Here is a 16,994-nt window from a genome sequence, read left to right as displayed (position 1 = left end):
TATACATAATTGCCCCATTTGATACAATACCAATAGCTGTCTCGGTTCGCTGAGTGTAATTCATTTGTCAGAAAGCAAATTAGTACTGCTAATGTCAGATGAACATAAGAGTGGCCATACCGGGTCAGACCAATGGTCCAACTAGCCAATATCCAGTCTACCAAGCATGGCCAATATCAGGTGCCTTACAGGGAATGAACAGAACAGGGCAATCATCAAGAGATCCATCCCCTGTCACTCAGTCTCAGGATCTGGCAGTCAGAGGCTTAGGGACACTTAGAGCATGGGGTTGCATCCCTGACCATCTTGGCTAATAGCTTATCTAATGAACTTATCTAATTCCTTTTTTGAATCCAGTGATAATTTTGATCTTCACAATATCCCCTGGCAATGAGTTCCACAGGTTGACGCTGCATTGTGTGAAGAAGTATTTCCTTTTGTTTGTTATAAACCTACTACCTATTAATTTCATTGGGTGACCCCTAGTTCTTGTGTTATGTGAAGGGGTTAGTAACATTCGTAATTCACTTTCTCCACACCATTCATGATTTTATAGACTTATATCATAACCCCTCTTAGCTGTCTCTCTTCCAAGCTGAATAGTCCCAGGCCTTTTAATCTCTCCTCATATGGAAGCTGTTCCATACCCCTAATAATTTTTGTTGCCCTTCTCTGTACCTTTGCCATTTCTAATATACCTTTTTTGAGGTGGGGTGACCAGAACTGCATGCAATATTCGATGTGAGGGCATACTATGTATTTATATAGTGACATTATGATTGTTGCTGTGCAGTCACAGGTATTTCATATTTTCTTCCATTTATTTGTTTGTCAATAAAGTGAATGAGCAGAAAGAGCTTGTTTTGTGGAAGTAGCATATGTACTTATTTATTGAGGACTAGATGACTCATAAGGTTGGAAATGGAATAGAACATCTTTCATTCCTAGGTCCAGAAAGGTTGGTAGTGAATGAAAGTCAAGATTTTACAAAAACATCGAGGAGTCCGGTGGCACCTTAGAGACTAACAGATTTATTTGGGCTTCTGGGTTTTTTACCCACGAAAGCTTATGCCCAAATAAATCTGTTAGTCTTTAAGGTGCCACCAGACTCCTCGTCGTTTTTGTGATTACAGACTAACACAGCTACCCCTCTCATACTTAGTCAGATTTTAGACTTACAGGACAAATACCCAGGCACTCTCTTCTTCTCTTATTTTGAAGATTAGTACTCTATTTGCTTTTCTCCTATTTGCCACTTTCCCAGCTCTCCATGATTTTTCACAAATAATTGTCAGTGGTGCAGAAATTTCATTAGGTAATTCTCTTAGGGTCAGATTGTGATACCATTACTCACACCGAGTAGCACCTTGTTCTACATGTAGCCCTTTTGTCTTCAGTGTAACCATGAAAAGTATCACACTAATTTACAACTCATGTCATCTAGGCCAGCTAATTTTTATACATTCAGAAATTCATTCCCTTACTCACACGTAATCAATAGCTATTTTAACAAGGACTTCCTTATTTCCAAACTATCCAAACTTCTTTTCTCTTTCTTTTCTAACACAGATTTTTAGAAAAGGAGTTTGGTGTCCCAGCTATTTTAAACTCATCATTAATCTCATTTTATTCCTCATTTATTAAAAGTGCTTAAATATTTATAAAATCTTCCTGCTTCCCCCTTGGCTAGCATTAATTCATTCTGTTTTAGTGTTCTTATATTTTTTCTAAAAGCCTTGACTCACACTCTACATTCTTGTTTGGTTGACTACTCCCCGCTTCTCCTGTTTCAGTGTAGGTGGGGGGTTTTAAACCTCAGATCCTTTAGCAGTCTTTTGTGATGCTATATTGTCTGTTCTTTTTCTTTACATTCTCATGTTTTCCCAGAGGAATGGTTAGTTGTCTCATAATTATGGCATATTTTAAAAATCCCCAGCTACCCAAGGGTTTTAATGCTTCCTCTCTAACAGCTTGTTCACTAGATTACTTAATCCCCCCAGATTTCCTCTCCTGAAATTCTTTTGCTGTCAGAGAATCCACTTCTTACTGGGGTGAATCCAAATAGCTTTGGGGTCACTGGTGTAAAGCTTCCCACATATTTTCACAGCTTCATTCCTTTTCTCCTTATCTGTAAGGTAGTTATTTCAGGATGGCTTCTCCATTAGTTGGAGCCTTTTCTTTCTGACTCTCAAAGCTGTCTGAAATGTAATTTAGGAACCACAATGATGATGCCCTTCTAGTGTACTAGAAAAATGTTTTGAGGCATCAAGTTACAGCACTTTTAAAATATTACAGTTGTGTTTTAAGTGCACTGTACTGTACGTTCTCAAACAGGACCAAAGAGCTTAGACCTTGCACACATTCAGGCTGAGACAGCGGTACCGCCATTTAAACCAGAGACTGCTACCCCATCCACACCACTTGATGACAGACCAACAGAAACACCAGAGACTAGGTCTTCAGCTGGTGTAAACTGGTGTCATGCCACCAAAATCAATGGACTGGTGCTATTTGCACTGATAGAGGGGGCAAACAGAGGCCAAGAGGATTATCAGGCATGAAAGGTGCTCTAGAGGTGGTGAACTGGCACACTACTGTTCTCCTTTGCTCTGTCAATGCCATTCTACAGAAATTATCTGTCAACCAAGCTGAAAACATGAAATCCTAGGATCCTAATTAGTTGCCCCTCTCAAATTCATTGCCACTATGGCACTAATAAGTCCTACGTCTGATGTAGTGGCAGCTGGTGAACTTTGGGGCAAGTGGGGTGTAGCAGACAATAAAAATCATGGCCACTTACCCCCATGGCACCACCCTCACCCCTAGAGAAAGGGAGGATCAGCCCTAGGAAAGTTGCCTTCCTATGATGGCTGGGGCCCTTGCTTAGCTGGGCCAGTCCTGGGACTGCCTGGACCTCCTTCGTGGGAACCTCCTCCTCTTCTCCCTCCGTCACATTCCCCCTCTCCACTGCTGCCTCCTCCTATCCTGCCTGGTGAAGCCTCCTTCAGCCGCATCTCCACCTTCATTGCAGAGGCAAGGCCTCCCTCCAGCAGTTCTGCTGCCTTGAGTGCAGCAGTGAGCCACACAACCCCAGGCAGCAGACCCTGAGAGAGTGAGCAAGAAGCCTAGCACTCAGTGCTTCCCTGACACACCCCTGGGGGTCGGGGGGGGGCACTCTACAGTCATTGCAGCCTCCTGGCTTGGACAGTGAATCCGGTAGCCGAAATCTCATTACAGATTGCCGCAGCTTTGCCTCCTATCAGGCCTTGACTGCATGGGCTGTGCATGTGCCACAGGGGTTGTGGAGAAGAATGCCCTACTACTCAATATGATTCACGCACAGCAAATCTATATCAAGCTGTCATTCATATTTAAACACACACACAGGTGGGGCAGTGCCCCAGCACCCTCTCTACATGAGATGCAGTTGGTCTGGGATCATTATTATAAAGACACATGATACAATTTCCTCTTGCTCACAGTATGGAAGTAGCCTGCAAGCTTGGGCGTTGTGAGCATGGATTCCTTTGGGTTTAACACACCATAAGTGGGCAATGAGTTGCACAGATACACAACTTAATCATTTATTATTTACATTGCAGTAGTACCTAGATGCCCCCCCACCCCGACGGGGACCCCATTGTTGTAGGCAGGCTATAAACTGTAAGATAGTGAGAGTTAGTCCTGGCCCTGGCGATTTTACAGTCAAGACCGGCTGGACAAAGAAAGCGAAATAGGTGCACAGAAGGGAAGTGACTGGGCCAGCATCACACAGCGGGGTAGGGACAGAAGCCAGGATGGGAACCCAGGTCTGCTGATTCCCAGTCCCCCCGGGAGGAGGCCCTGATCTTGCATTTCCCACTGAGCCCTAGCGGCTGGCTGGCGGCCCTGGACGCGAAGTGACAGAGTTTGTCGGAGAGGGCTCCCACAGCAGCAGAGCGGCCCCTCTTCTCCAGGCCTGGGGAGCACCTTTAAGGGCCCTAGCCAAAGCCGGACATCTTGTGGTCAAGTCCAGGACCCGTGATCCTTCTGCGCGGGGGGTGGAGAAAGGGGGGTGTGGTGGGAGGGGGGCTGATCTCTGGCTTAGTGCCCCTAGGGCACCCTGCCAGGGGGCGGGACTTTGCCCGGTTAGTTCTCACGCCTGCCGCTTTGCACGGCGCTGTGAACCGTGGCAGAGGCAGTCACAACACCCCCAGCGCGGCGCCCCAAGCCACGAGCGGCTGCAGCGCCTGGGGGGCAAGAGCAGCGCGCGGGGGGCGGGGCGGGGCGGGCCCACGCGCCGGGGAGCGGGGCTCCCGCAGCGGGCGAGGCTAAGCCAGCCGCTCGCCCGGCCCCGGCTGCGCCCGCCCCCTCCGCCAAGCGGCAGCGCCCGGGCGCGGCGGAGTGCGCAGGCCCAGGGCGAGCCGGGCTCCGGCGGGCGGGGACACGTGGGGCGCGGCGGCCGAGCGCGGAGCGGGGATGGGAGCCGCGCGAGAGAGCTGCAGCTCGCCCAGCTGCACTTGCTCAGCCGGCGGCAGGGAGGCTCAGGTAAGCGCGGCCGAGCGGTGCGGGCAGGTCTGCCCTCGGCGTCGCTGCCGGGCGGGGGTGTGGTGAGCCGGCCCCGGGGAGCTCCTCTGTGCCCAGGGTCTGTTGGTCCCGGCTTGTGCGGATGCACTTGCCCCTGGCAGGTTTGCAAAGCCCGGGGGGGGCGGCGCTGATCTGAGCACTTCCACTCGCCGCCGGGGTGGCGGCCCGTTTCTGTGCTAGTAACCGGCGGCTCGGGCAGCAGATCCCGCCGCTGGCGTTTACAGGACGGTGTGGAACTTGCAGGCGAGCCCCCTCCTCTCTGCCCGAGCCCTGGCGGGCTGCAAAACGCTTCGGCGTGGTTGCCAACCTCAGCAGTCCTGCAAAGGGAACGGGGCTGCTGTGCTGGGAGGCGCCGCCGGGTAAAGTGCAGGGCAAGCCGAGGGCGTTTTCGTTTCATGGGCTGGTGTTTAGGAGCAGACCGTATTGGTCCGGCAGGGCGAAGGGTGCGTCGGTAAATTACCCCCCCGCGCCCCGCAGAAGAAAGGGAGGACGAACCCGCGGTTGCTGGGAGCCGGCTGCTTCGCAAGCGCTCGGCAGCAAACCTCGGCGGGGCCGCTTCACCGCGTGTGAGCCGCCGCCGGGCTTCAGCACCATGGAGAGCGCGCTCCAGGCAGCGACAGGCCGGCCGTGAAGGGCACTGAAGGCCACTTCCTCCCGCAGAGCCGAAGCGTGCAAGGAAACCAGTTGCTATGGGGATTGCACTGCTTCCCTCCTTGCTGGTGCCCTCGGTGGTACTGGGAGATTTACTCCTCTCCCTGCTCCGAAAACAAGTAGTCATTCGTGCGTCGTTTGTGTCTTCTGTAGAGTGGCCTGAAGAGGCAAATATGGTCTTCTCCCTTGGTGGAGGGCGTTCTGCAGCAGGAATGTTTATCAGCTGATCAGAATAAAACTAAGCCTCAGCCATCTCTGAGGTTCTGCTGATACCTTAGTGAATATAATGAGAGAAGGTGGAGAAAGAACTCTAGTAACTGAATGGTAAACAAATCTCTTTTTTACAGGGGCTATCCTCCCTTCTTGGGGCAGATGAAGGGTAATGAGTAGGGATTGTTGATGTGATTAGAAGGGGGGGGTGAATTCCTTTGCAACAGATATTCACAGGAGCTATATTATACAGTAAATACTTAGGACGTTTTTCTGGGGGGATGCCTTCCTTAATTGTTCCTAAAGGCATGTAAGTATAGGAAACTTGAAATCATGATTGCTTTTGTTTACAGGATGGTGCATCATATTGTAATTACTCACCAGGATAAAATGGATTTAACCTGTTGCAAGAAGCATTATTTAAAAGTTGTGAATCACTAAATGTGAGACTGTGGCATTACCATGAGCCCTTAGTAAAGAGTACTGCCTAGTTGCATTGATCTCGCATAGTCACAATATGGTCTCTGCAAAAAGAAAAGGAGTACTTGTGGCACCTTAGAGACTAAAATCTATTTGAGCATAAGCTTTCGTGAGCTACAGCTCACTTCATTGGATGCATACAGTGGAAAATACAGTGGGGAGATTTTATACATAGAGAACGTGAAACAATGGGTGTTACCATACACACTGTAACAAGAGTGATCAGGAAAGGTGAGCTATTGCTAGTAATAGCTCACCTTTCCTGATCACTCTTGTTACAGGCTGTATGGTAACACCCATTGTTTCATGTTCTCTGTGTATATAAAATCTCCCCACTGTATTTTCCACTGTATTCATCCAATGAAGTGAGCTGTAGCTCAAGAAAGCTTATGCTCAAATAACTTTGTTAGTCTCTAAGGTGCCACAAGTACTCCTTTTCTTTTTGCAGATACAGACTAACACTGCTGCTACTCTGAAACCTGTCAGTATGGTCTCTGCTTCCCCCTTCTTGACTAAGGGAAGTAATTCGTGCCATTTCTCTCCCTGGTGTAGTTTACTTCCTCCTTTGTGCTGCCTTAGCTGAAGTCAGACTCCACCCACCTGCAGAGAATGGGGAATAGTAGCTGGTCAATCTCCCGAGCACAAAAGGGTGTGGCCTATGCAGAAAATTAATGGGGTGCATTATGTCCACATTCCCCTCTGTATGGCTGTGTGACACAGCTCACAATTGACTCCCCAAATAAAAAAAGAGACCTGTATATAAAAGGCATGATGCAAAGCCCACTAAAGTCAATGGAAAGACTCCCATTGATTTCAATGAACTTTGGATCAGGCCCAGCCTGCCGTGCTTGGGTCTCTATCCTAAGGGAACATGAGGTATTGATATTCGATTTTGTAAGCATCAAGATTATCCCATGAATTATTATCCAGTATCTATGTTATTTACTCCAGAATTCACTATTCTAGGGGTTCTCTTTTTCCTGTAGGTAAAGATTGGAAAGATGAGCCTTTAAACAGAAAGGTCAGAGTGTCTAACATCAGGAGGAGGAGAAGGACTTAAAACGTAAGAACCCCTTTTGTGTTTTACATTTGCAAGTTCATGGTGATGTATGTGCATGTGCTGAGAGAGCAACATCACACTTCCATTTTCTTCTGTTTTAGCATAGCTTTCAAATTCAGTTTTCTAAAAGGTAAACATTTAATACTTAAAACAATTAATTTATCATGAAGCAGTTTGAAAATTCATTCAGTAGTTTCTCCTGAAATATGCTCAATGTTTCATCCATCTATTCACAAAACTGATCACCACCTCCTACCCCCTCTCCTGCTGTATCAGTGCAGTGTAATAAAGCACAAAATAAACACGGGATAGTCTTTATGTGGGGTATAAAGTTGCTAGGGGATTGCTACAGTGCAGCTGCATGTTCTGAAGTTCTGATTGTAACTTCTCTGTATTTCTAGAGATTGGTAATGATTACTCTGGTCCACAGTTATGCCGTGAAAAGTTCTAAAGATTAACAGCTGTCCCTTGGTTTTATACAAGCTCTAAGCTCGGACCAAAACACTGATTTAGGGTAACAATGTTTACCCCAGTTTTGGGCAAAAGATCCCTAAACATAGGCTTTTAGGCCCAGATCCTTCAGGGTATTTAGGCACCTCACTCCCAGTGAAATGAATGGGAGTGAGGTGCCCAAGTACCTTTAAGGATCTGGCCCTTCATACCCACATCCACAAAAGTGAAGCCTATGCCAATACATTCAACACCCCAACACAGTAGCTGTCATTTATATTGATCTGGTACAAATGGTTGCCTTTGAACACTCCCCCACATATTTATTGTGGACTCCTTTACTTCACCTCACTTCAGCATTCTGTTCAATTCCCCTGCCTCATTCTCAAAAAGCAAGAGCTACATTCATGTTGCAGCTCAGAAGACAGACTACACTATTCCAAATCACCACTGGGGGCTGAAAACGTCTTCAACCTCTCCTTCCTCTGTCTAGGAACTGATAGTATTATCTTTACATGAAGAACCGGAGGCCAGGATAGATTTGCCCCCATGTAACAGCTTATTTGTTTGAGCAATGGTTGGGGGGGGGGGCAGGCAGGAGTTATAAATGTGTTCAAGAAAGCATCCAGTAGGACTGGCTAAATTTAATCAGATGTTTTTTAGAATGAAAAGAAATAAAGATCATAATTTGATGAACTAGCTGTCACAACTGTAATGCTATGCTCCACTCTTTTGACTAAAATTCTTTTGTCTACTAACCTTCATTCTGTGATACTTATCTACATTTTAACTCATAAATAATCAAATGCAACTATTAGCATTCTAGATTTCCACTCTAACCTTGTTTTAATATAGAAAACAATCTACATATAAAATAAGTAATCCCAGGTTGTGTGATTATCATGGGTTAATCCCATAGTGAGGAATTAGATTTTACAACATATCTCCTGATACACAATGAGGTTAGTTCACAATTACTATACAGTACCTCTTTTGAATATGGTGCATAGTTAATTTATGCTGATCTTTACAAATTAGTCAACCTTATGTTTTCTCGAATTAATTACAGTAAATTACAGAAGAGAATGAAGATCACTAGAGATATTGGGCCAGATTCACTGATATGCTCCAGTTGCTTTGCATGATTCTGCTGATGCAAAGCAGCTATCAACCAAGCTTAACTTCCCCAGGGGGCTGCTCTGTACCACCAGAACACCACAAAGCAGCCAAACACACTAGTCAAACTGACCCCATTAGGACTCATTCTCCCCTACCACTAACCTTGCGTTGTCCTTTACACCTCTGTAAAGTGAGAATAAAATACTTCCATTCTGATCTCGCTATGCACAGGTTAAAAAATGATTATACAAGTTGCAAGCCAGTGGGGACTCACACATACAGTTTATATGAGGAGACAGTTTTGTCCTGTGAGATATGGGACTTGATTGGGAGTCAGGAGATGATTTGGTATGGGAGGGATGGCAATCTGCTTCCTGCTCTGCAAGTGATGCTCTATATTGACCTTAGTCAATCCCTTTAATTTGTGCGTTCACACCTCCATTTTTTTGGCACACCTTCAGGTGATCTCGAGACACTTTACAAACACAAATTAAGCCTCATAATAATTTGCGTGTGCCTCAATTTTCCACATCTGGTAAATGGGGATAATGCTGCTTACCCCTCATTGCAAGGCACTTTGAGGTATATTGATAAGATATTATTGTGTCTCATCTTTGAAGGAAGATATGACCATATGAATCTAGGAATGAAAGCTATGGTAATTCATACAGCCACTTTATAGTCTAGTGCAGTACACTGTCTAGTGCAGAGGATTAGAGGCCATGATTCCTGGGTCCGTTTTGGATTCTACCATTAACTTATGTGGTGTTAGGCAAGTAAGTCATTTAACTTCTCTATTACTTGCTTTACCCATCTATAAAATGGGTATTGATAGTACTTACCTACCTCATAGGGCTATTACGATGCTTAATTAGTGTCCGTAAAGAAAGTATCTTGAGATCACCTCAGCATGTGCAAAATATTTTCGTTAAATCACTTCTCCCTTATTGCATATAGTTTTACCTCCTTTTTTAACATTCTGAACCCTCAGTGACTCCTCATGGAAAATTTTAAAAACATTCTGCTTATGAATTATTATTACTATTATTTTATTGTAGCATCCAGGAGAACTCTGGTTACATATAGTCGTTTTTGTCTTCCTTCATTGTTTACTAGGAATATTTGCATGAAAACAGTATGTTTGGGGTGGGTGAGAGAGGATTTGCAGGCCGAGGGGACGTGGGGGGTTGTGTTTTTTTTTTAAAAAAAATGTTCTTCAGTTGAAGTCATTGTCTTCTGTAACATTACAGCTACCTAGTTGCTGGGGAGATGGTTGTGATGTCACAAATAAAGGACTTTGATTGCAGGTATGGAAACAGCAGGAACAGCAACTCCTAAGGAGCAAAGATCCCCCATACACACAGAGTGAATGAAATAAAAACCTGAACAACAACAACTGTTCTAGAAGCAGAATTCTTTATAAACAATATTTTTCGGAGTTTTCCACAAGGCTTCACTCTATACATTTTCATTCATGTCACTTTTGTGTGAGAAAAATAAGGTCAAAGTTTATAGTATAGTAAAATTAATTTCCAGATATTACAGTGGAAAATGTCAAGGTTAGTGACATGTCAATTATCCTATTTGCAATGCCTATCTAGTAATGCTTTGCAGTTGCCCAAAAGATTTGTAAGAAGACATCTTCATATCCATGCAACTCTATCTCCAGAGAAAGGCATGTACCAGCTAATTTACTTTGTCTTTCAGTCTAGACCTTGCAGATGTGTGGTTCTCCCTTGAATCAGACAGGCAGGATAATGACCAATAACCACATAGAATTGTCTTGCTTTCTGGGGGCTGCCTCCAGCTTTACTGTGTCTGATTTCAAAACATCTACCTCCCTCTCTAATTAAGGGGAGTCTCTTCTTGAAGACCATTAGGCCGGGAGTCTGTGCCATCTCAACCAATCAACAAAAAGCAAATCAGTCAGAAAAACGAGAATAATATTTCTTTGGCTTGGTCTGTGAGGAAACACCCTAGGGAGGAAGAACAAGAGTCTTGAGGCTGATGGGGGAAAAAAAGAGAATGGGAATCTTTGGACTCCAATACCACTCCCCACAGGGAGAGCTTCTCACAGAAGTGCTGCTCTAAGCACTCTGAAGTCAAGGGCTGCATCCGCAGATGTCCGGATGCTTAACAGAGAGGGTCTAGGAATGCTGGGTGGCAGCTTTGCAAAGCTTGTTCACCAGCACCTCCACTCTCCAGTGCAGGAGGTGGTCATGGAGCAGGCTCCGAATCTCATTGGACAAAGAACTTCCACATGTTGCAGGCCTCCTGGATACTGGATTTGATCCATTTGGCCTTGATATGTCAGGATGCTTTGAGGCCTTTCCACAGAAATTCTTATGAGACTATAATGGCAGGAATACATTAATACCGGGGGAATAGAAAAGCTACTACTATCAGAGAAAAGTGCATAAGATTTCTCAACACTGAGCCATGAAAAACAAAACAACCAGTGGATTACAGGATTCGTGTCATAGTGATGCCAATTTCTGTACCTACCAAGAGCTGAATTCTGCCATTGTTTTTGATTAGCATGCTCCAGATTTTTACATAATTTCAGTGTGAGTCATGCAGTATTTGTCCATCTCATTTAACATAAGGGGAGCTGGTATTCTGTAGTGAGTGAAATCATGTGCATTGGGGGTATTGCACCAGTTACTGAAGGGGATAGGGGCTAGTAGCCTATACAATGCAAGAAAAGGGGGTTGGAGTGGGAGAACCTTGTTAAAACTAACAGGTTAGGTATGCTTGCATTGCACTGTTTTAAGAAGTCAGGTGTGTTACTTGAAGCTGATGTTAGGTCTCACTCATACCTTTTGGTTCATATAATCCTACTAAATCCAAAACAAAGGTATTATAATACTTCTAAAATACTCATCTACAGATGGCATATTAAAGTGGCATACTCATTTTTAAAAGGCCTGATTGACCTCACTTATACAGGTGTAAGTCTGCTGAAATCAGTGGAGTTACAATAGTGTAAAATAAGTGTAAGTGAAATCAGAGTCAGGCCCTGGATATTTAAAAACAGAAAATCTTTGTTTTACTAGTACTTTATTACAATGGAAAGAATTTAGGACACTGGATTTACTTTTTGCAGTGGGTGAAATCCTAACCCTTTTGCAGTCAATGGTGCCAGGCTTTACCTCACAAATTTACTATTGGCATTTGGTAAATTAAAATAGGCTTGGTAGTTTGTAATCATTTTCATTTCTGATTTTCAGATAGTAGAACAAATGTTCCATCCTTGAGTGTATTTTTATTCAGAAAAATTAAGTTAAGGCTAGTCTTCATGACCAGGACCCCCTTGGCTATTTATGTCACAGTTATATATAATCCCACAGTTATGTCTCTGTTTTACAAGTTTAAGAAAAAACAAAGCCATCAAGAAGAGTTTGTGAAATGTTCCAAATTAGCAGATAGAGCTAGCAAGCGATGCCTACCATGACTAATAGTAATGGTGTTTGTATCAGAGATCGAGGCACTCAGCCCTGCAGTCATGCAATGCCGCTTTAAATTTACATGAAATTAAACGATATTTCATCATGCATTATGGCACTAGAAACACTACATGTAAAAAACAACTTTGCTGAGTGTTCACACACCCGTCTTTAGGGTGTAATCCTGCAAGGTGTCAAGGGCTCTCAGCACCTACTGACTTTAATAGGAGTTGAGGGCCCCCACACCTGCCAGGAGTGCTCAGCACTTAGCAGGATCAAGCCCTTACTTTGGGAGTGTGGGGTGGAGAAGACTCTTTCCAGAGCTCATATCAAGGGATTAGTTGCAGCCCATTTTGATTTCCTTTTTGTAAAATCGCATAGTGTCACTAATTGGGTCTGTCTTGTGTGTAATCTCTCATTGCAGGTGAGAAGGATGAGCTCATATGCGGACATCTGCAGCTCCAAGCAAGTGCAGAGCGGCACGGAGGGAAGTTATCAACGCTATGGAGTTCGATCCTATCTGCATCAATTTTATGAGGACTGCACAGCTTCAATTTGGGAGCATGAGAATGATTTTCAGATCCAGAGGTCACCTAGCAGGTGGAGCTCTGCATTCTGGAAGGTACAGCTCATCATTCTACAGAAACTATTATTTGCTACAGGCCCAGTTTTCAGTGCTGAACACCCACCCTTTGAAAATGAGGCCCTTTTAACATATATATCTAGTTGGGCATCAAAAATTGAAGCACACAAAATCAAGTCACTTTTGAAATCTTAGCTATAATTTGTAAAAGTGTAGAGAAATGATTCTCAACACATTCACGCATAGCTTTCATTGACATTCATATAAGCATACGTGGATGTCTGATCAAACTATCAGGGAAACAATAAGGGCTTGGTTTACTAAAAAGTTAGGGATCCTGTGGAAATCAATCTTTGCACTTATTATTTAAACTTGGCAGGAAATATAACGTTGTGACTTATTTCTACCACACCGTCCTTTTAACCTCTGCAAGATAAAGACACTTCATGGACAGAAAACAGGAGGTGGTCACATGTAGTGACCCCACCATGGGTCATCAGCAGGGTTTGAATCCAGGACTTTCAATGTCAAAGCTCAGACCTCCACTACCTGCGTTAAAGAAGGAGCTTTGTCACCTAGTAGCAGTAATAGGTTAAGAACATAAGAATGCCCATACTGGGTCAGACCAAAGGTGCATCTAGCCCAGTAGCCTGTCTTCGGACAGTGGCCAATGCCAGGTGCTTCAGAGGGAATGAACAGAACAGGTCATCGTCAAGTGATCCAGGTTATCTTTTGTGTGATGGAACCCCTAGAGCGGGACATGATACACGCTCACAGCCTCTACACATGCATATTTCTTTTCCCTGGAAATTCTCAATCTTTGATTTAAACAAAGATTAGTTGTGGAAACAATTCCAACATGGCAATTCATCCACATATTTGAATTCTATGAATCAGGGCTCAAAAGACAATGTCTGCTTCCTGGTAGGATTGACAAATATTTGTGTAGACAATGAAAATGTTACAAACGATGAGGCCACATTCATTTTTAACCCTGTTTGTTTTCCAGGTCGGACTCATCTCTGGGGTCGTTTTTATGCTGATCGGGTTAACAGTTCTTGTCATAGGTTTTCTTGTGCCACCGAAAATCGAAGCCCTGGAGGAAGAAGATTTTGTTGTTGTGGATAACCATGCCATTCAGTTTAACGGAGCCCTTGATATATGTAAGCTGGCAGGAGCAATCTTATTTTGTATTGGAGGGACCACAATGGCAGCATGCCTGTTGATGTCTGCTTTTGCTAAAAGCTACTCCAAAGAAGAAAAGTATCTTCAGCAAAGGTTTAAAGAGAGAATAGCAGACATAAAAGCCCATGCACACCCAGTCACAAAAGCACCAGCACCAGGAGAATCAAAGATACCTGTCACTTTGTCCAAAGTTCAAAATGTCCAACCTTTATCAGAAACCTGACATTTCCCTTTTTAATTTATACATCATTTAATTTGAAAAGGTCAGCCTTTGTGAGCATACGAATTTGTGTGTACAGTACAGCTTCAAGTACTCTGCTCTGTAAGAGGGGAACAGATTGGAAACCTTATCTAGCAGAATTTAAAGGTTGGCAAATGAGGGAAGTTTAGGTGATTAGTGCTTTGAATAATGTATTTACATGTTCAAATATATGAATTGTGTAAACAAGTGTTCACCTATGTTGATCTAGGTCAACCTACCAACATGGCTACAACAACACTGGAGGGAAAAAACAGTTTTTAACTTATCAAGTTTCTGTGTCATTTGAGAAAAATGGGCATTTTGATACCAATTGTATCGTGGCCATCCAAAATTATGCTCTGTTTAAAGTTAATGTGGTGTACTTTTTTTTAGCTAGGGTAGTTTTTAAAACATTTGTTTAGACTTGGTGTTCTTTCACTTTCCAGTCCTGATGTACATGGGGTAATATCCTGCCCTCTTCACCCATGTTGGTAGTCCTGTCATTTTCGGTAGTCTCCATACAAATAAGAGTGTACATATACACAGTCTGTGTCTCTCACACACAAGAAACTCTGCTGCCCCGATTTTGATTAAGGCACAGATCAGCCAACAGTGTTTCCATATGGGAAACAGACATCATTTTAGGCCCAAATGTGCCACCAGTCCACACGGACCTGGCACTCTCCGTCTTTTGTAAAATCACCATATTTATTTAACAAATGCAAAATAAGGAAAGCAAGATTATGAAACATCCTATTTTAATTAAGAAAAAGAACTCCACATTTCCCCACTGGTTGTTTGGTGTGGTGTCCGTCATCACTAGTCTTTGCCAAATGTCCTTAAAACTCATATAACACATTTGGGCCTTGGCAGGATGGGAATTAGACTATGGTTTAAAGCAGTGGTCATCAACCAGTCGATCGCGCTGGACTGGTCCATCCTAGAGGATCTCCCAGTTGATTGCAATCTCCAGTGGCAGCGCAGTGTGGCTGCCTAAGGCTACCCCGTCCCCACTCCCGGAAGCGGACACTGCAGCCCAGGGCAGGAGGGCAGGGGTCTCCCTCCGCACGCGCTGCTCCTGCCTGCAAGCACCGCCCTTGCAGCTCCCATTAGCCTGGAGAGCTGTGGGGGGCAAGGGCAGGACAGCATGCGGAGCCACGTGCCCCCCGTCCTCCCTACTCCAGGGGGCGCAGGGGTGCATTGTCCCCTTCTGGGAGCGGTGTGGGGGCGGGATAGGCAGGGAGCCTGCTTCAGCCTTGCTGTGCCCACCGCCGACTGGGAGCCAGCAGAGGTAAGTGCTGCCCTGTGGGAGGCTGCACCCCAACCCCCATCCCTGAGCCCCCTCCCGGAGCCAGCACCCCATTCCCCCTTCTGTGCCCCAACCCCCCCGTCGCACTCCAAACCTCTGCCCCAGCCCTGACCTCCCTCCCAGAGCCAGCACCCTGTACCCCCTCCTGCACCCCAACACTCTGCCTCAGCCCAGAGCCCCCTCCTGCACCCAAACTCCCTCCTAGAGTTTGGACCACTCACCCCCTCCTGCACCCCAACCCCCTGCCCCAGGCTTAACCCAGAGCCCCCTCTCACACTGTGAACCCCTCGGCCCCAGCCCAGAACCAGCATCCCTTCCTGAACCGCAACCCCCAGCCCCAGCCCATGAAGGTGAGTGAGGGTTGGGGAGAGCAAGTGATGGGAAGGAGGGGATGGAGTGAGTAGGGTGGGGCTTTGGGGAAGGGGCGGGGCCTTGGGGAAGGCTCAGGGTAGACCCTGAGTTGCCCTTAGATTCAAAAAGTGATTTTGGGGGTAAAAAAAGTTGAAGACCACTGGTTTAAAGTGAAATTCCTAGCCTGCTGTGTCCTGTCTCTACATGATCCCATTAGTTGACCTTAAAGAACCTATCTAAAGAAATTTTAAAATGTTGTTCTATTTTTATAGGTAGTAGAGTAAGCTCTCCTTAATTGGAATACATTTGTCTGGATGCTTACCTGAATATTTGTCCTGTCACTAAAGAAACTTAATTTTGTTCTCATATGAGGTAACTAGCTCATCCTCTTAATCTGTGGATTTAAATTAAAGATGTATAAAGAATGATGTGACCTTTGTATTCTCTGATAATATGTTCTACCTTATAGTTCTGTCTATTTTTTTGAATGGATTCAGTAAAATTACATGAACAAGCCAAACATGAATTTTGTGGAGAGTCCTTTCAAGTAACCGTTTTCCTTTCAAAACATAAAATATCAGTTTCAAAGATGAATCAGCAAATGAAGTCACATAGCTGCACAGCACAAGTGAACCTGTTTGTGTTGATACCCTTTGTGCATGAAGTGCATTTCCAGTTTCATGCATAGTGTGGAAATTGATGACAATGACATTGAATCAGATTCAGGATGGAAAACTCTGGCTATCCAGATTAAGTCTGGAGGTGGCTGTGCTCCATACCTTGCTCATTCAAAAGTTTTGGATCTGGAAAACCTTTCATGGACTTTGGAAGTGCAGAACCAGAAGGAGGGTTTTGGAGGTTTTTCTTTGAGCTCAAACTGGAATAATAGTTATGAATGGTGGGAGAAGTAAGAAAATTGTACTTGATGATGCTAAGAAAAATTTCAGCCAGACACAGCAAGGTAGATCACTGTAGCAGCACATTTTTGAAATGGCTAAGGACCAACATTATGAAAGATGGACAATGATGACACCATCACAAACAAGAAATTGCACAGACTGAAACAGAATAAAATTCTGTGTACAACTGGCAATTTACTGGCACCCACAACTTGGGAGTGCAAAAGCACATAGCAACCCATGTTCAAAACAAGAGTGTAGTTCACAGGGAGGAGAGCATGAGTGGGTAATAGGTGTGGGACACAGGCAGGAATCAGATGTGTGTACCAGATGCAGTTTTGCGTGCCACACTTTAAGAAAGATGGGGTCAAACTGGGAAGAATCCAGAGGAGAGCAAAAAAATGATAAAATGTTTAGAAAAACCTGACCTATGAGGAAAGGTTT

General features: G+C 44.6%; 2 protein-coding genes across 5 annotated transcripts in view; one reads left to right on the top strand and one right to left on the bottom strand.

The window, feature by feature from the left end:
* Positions 1–4,391: 4,391 nt before the first annotated feature.
* Positions 4,392–15,473, top strand: NRSN1 (neurensin 1). Of its 4 annotated transcripts, XM_074944790.1 has the most exons (6): positions 4,392–4,527; positions 5,371–5,541; positions 6,894–6,970; positions 9,787–9,843; positions 12,407–12,604; positions 13,575–15,473. In XM_074944790.1, exons 5-6 carry the CDS (start codon positions 12,416–12,418, stop codon positions 13,971–13,973), a joined length of 588 nt encoding a protein of 195 aa, XP_074800891.1. In that variant the 5' UTR covers positions 4,392–4,527; positions 5,371–5,541; positions 6,894–6,970; positions 9,787–9,843; positions 12,407–12,415; the 3' UTR covers positions 13,974–15,473. The 4 variants fall into 4 exon arrangements, with proteins under 4 accessions (XP_074800891.1, XP_074800889.1, XP_074800890.1 ...); XM_074944788.1 differs by lacking the exon at positions 5,371–5,541; XM_074944789.1 differs by lacking the exon at positions 9,787–9,843 and having other exon boundaries at positions 13,575–15,464.
* The window catches only part of DCDC2 (doublecortin domain containing 2), a 161,677-nt gene continuing 150,155 nt past the window's right edge, over positions 5,473–16,994 (bottom strand). Inside the window, exon 14 of the mRNA XM_074944781.1 lies at positions 5,473–5,490. The gene's annotated coding sequence lies outside the window, so the exon portion shown is untranslated. The remainder of the gene's footprint in view (positions 5,491–16,994) is intronic.

Source organism: Natator depressus, chromosome 2 (assembly GCF_965152275.1).
Source record: "Natator depressus isolate rNatDep1 chromosome 2, rNatDep2.hap1, whole genome shotgun sequence".
Taxonomy (NCBI): domain Eukaryota; kingdom Metazoa; phylum Chordata; order Testudines; family Cheloniidae; genus Natator; species Natator depressus.
The sequence above is the reverse complement of the archived record's forward strand: the minus strand, read 5'-3'. Positions and strand labels throughout refer to the sequence as shown.

Coding starts and splice junctions, on each gene's coding strand:
- NRSN1 (XM_074944788.1), top strand. CDS start 12,416: ATGAGCTCATATGCGGACATCTGCAGCTCCAAGCAAGTGCAGAGCGGC. Junction 12,605..13,574: donor GGAGCTCTGCATTCTGGAAG/GTACAGCTCATC, acceptor TTTGTTTTCCAG/GTCGGACTCATCTCTGGGGT.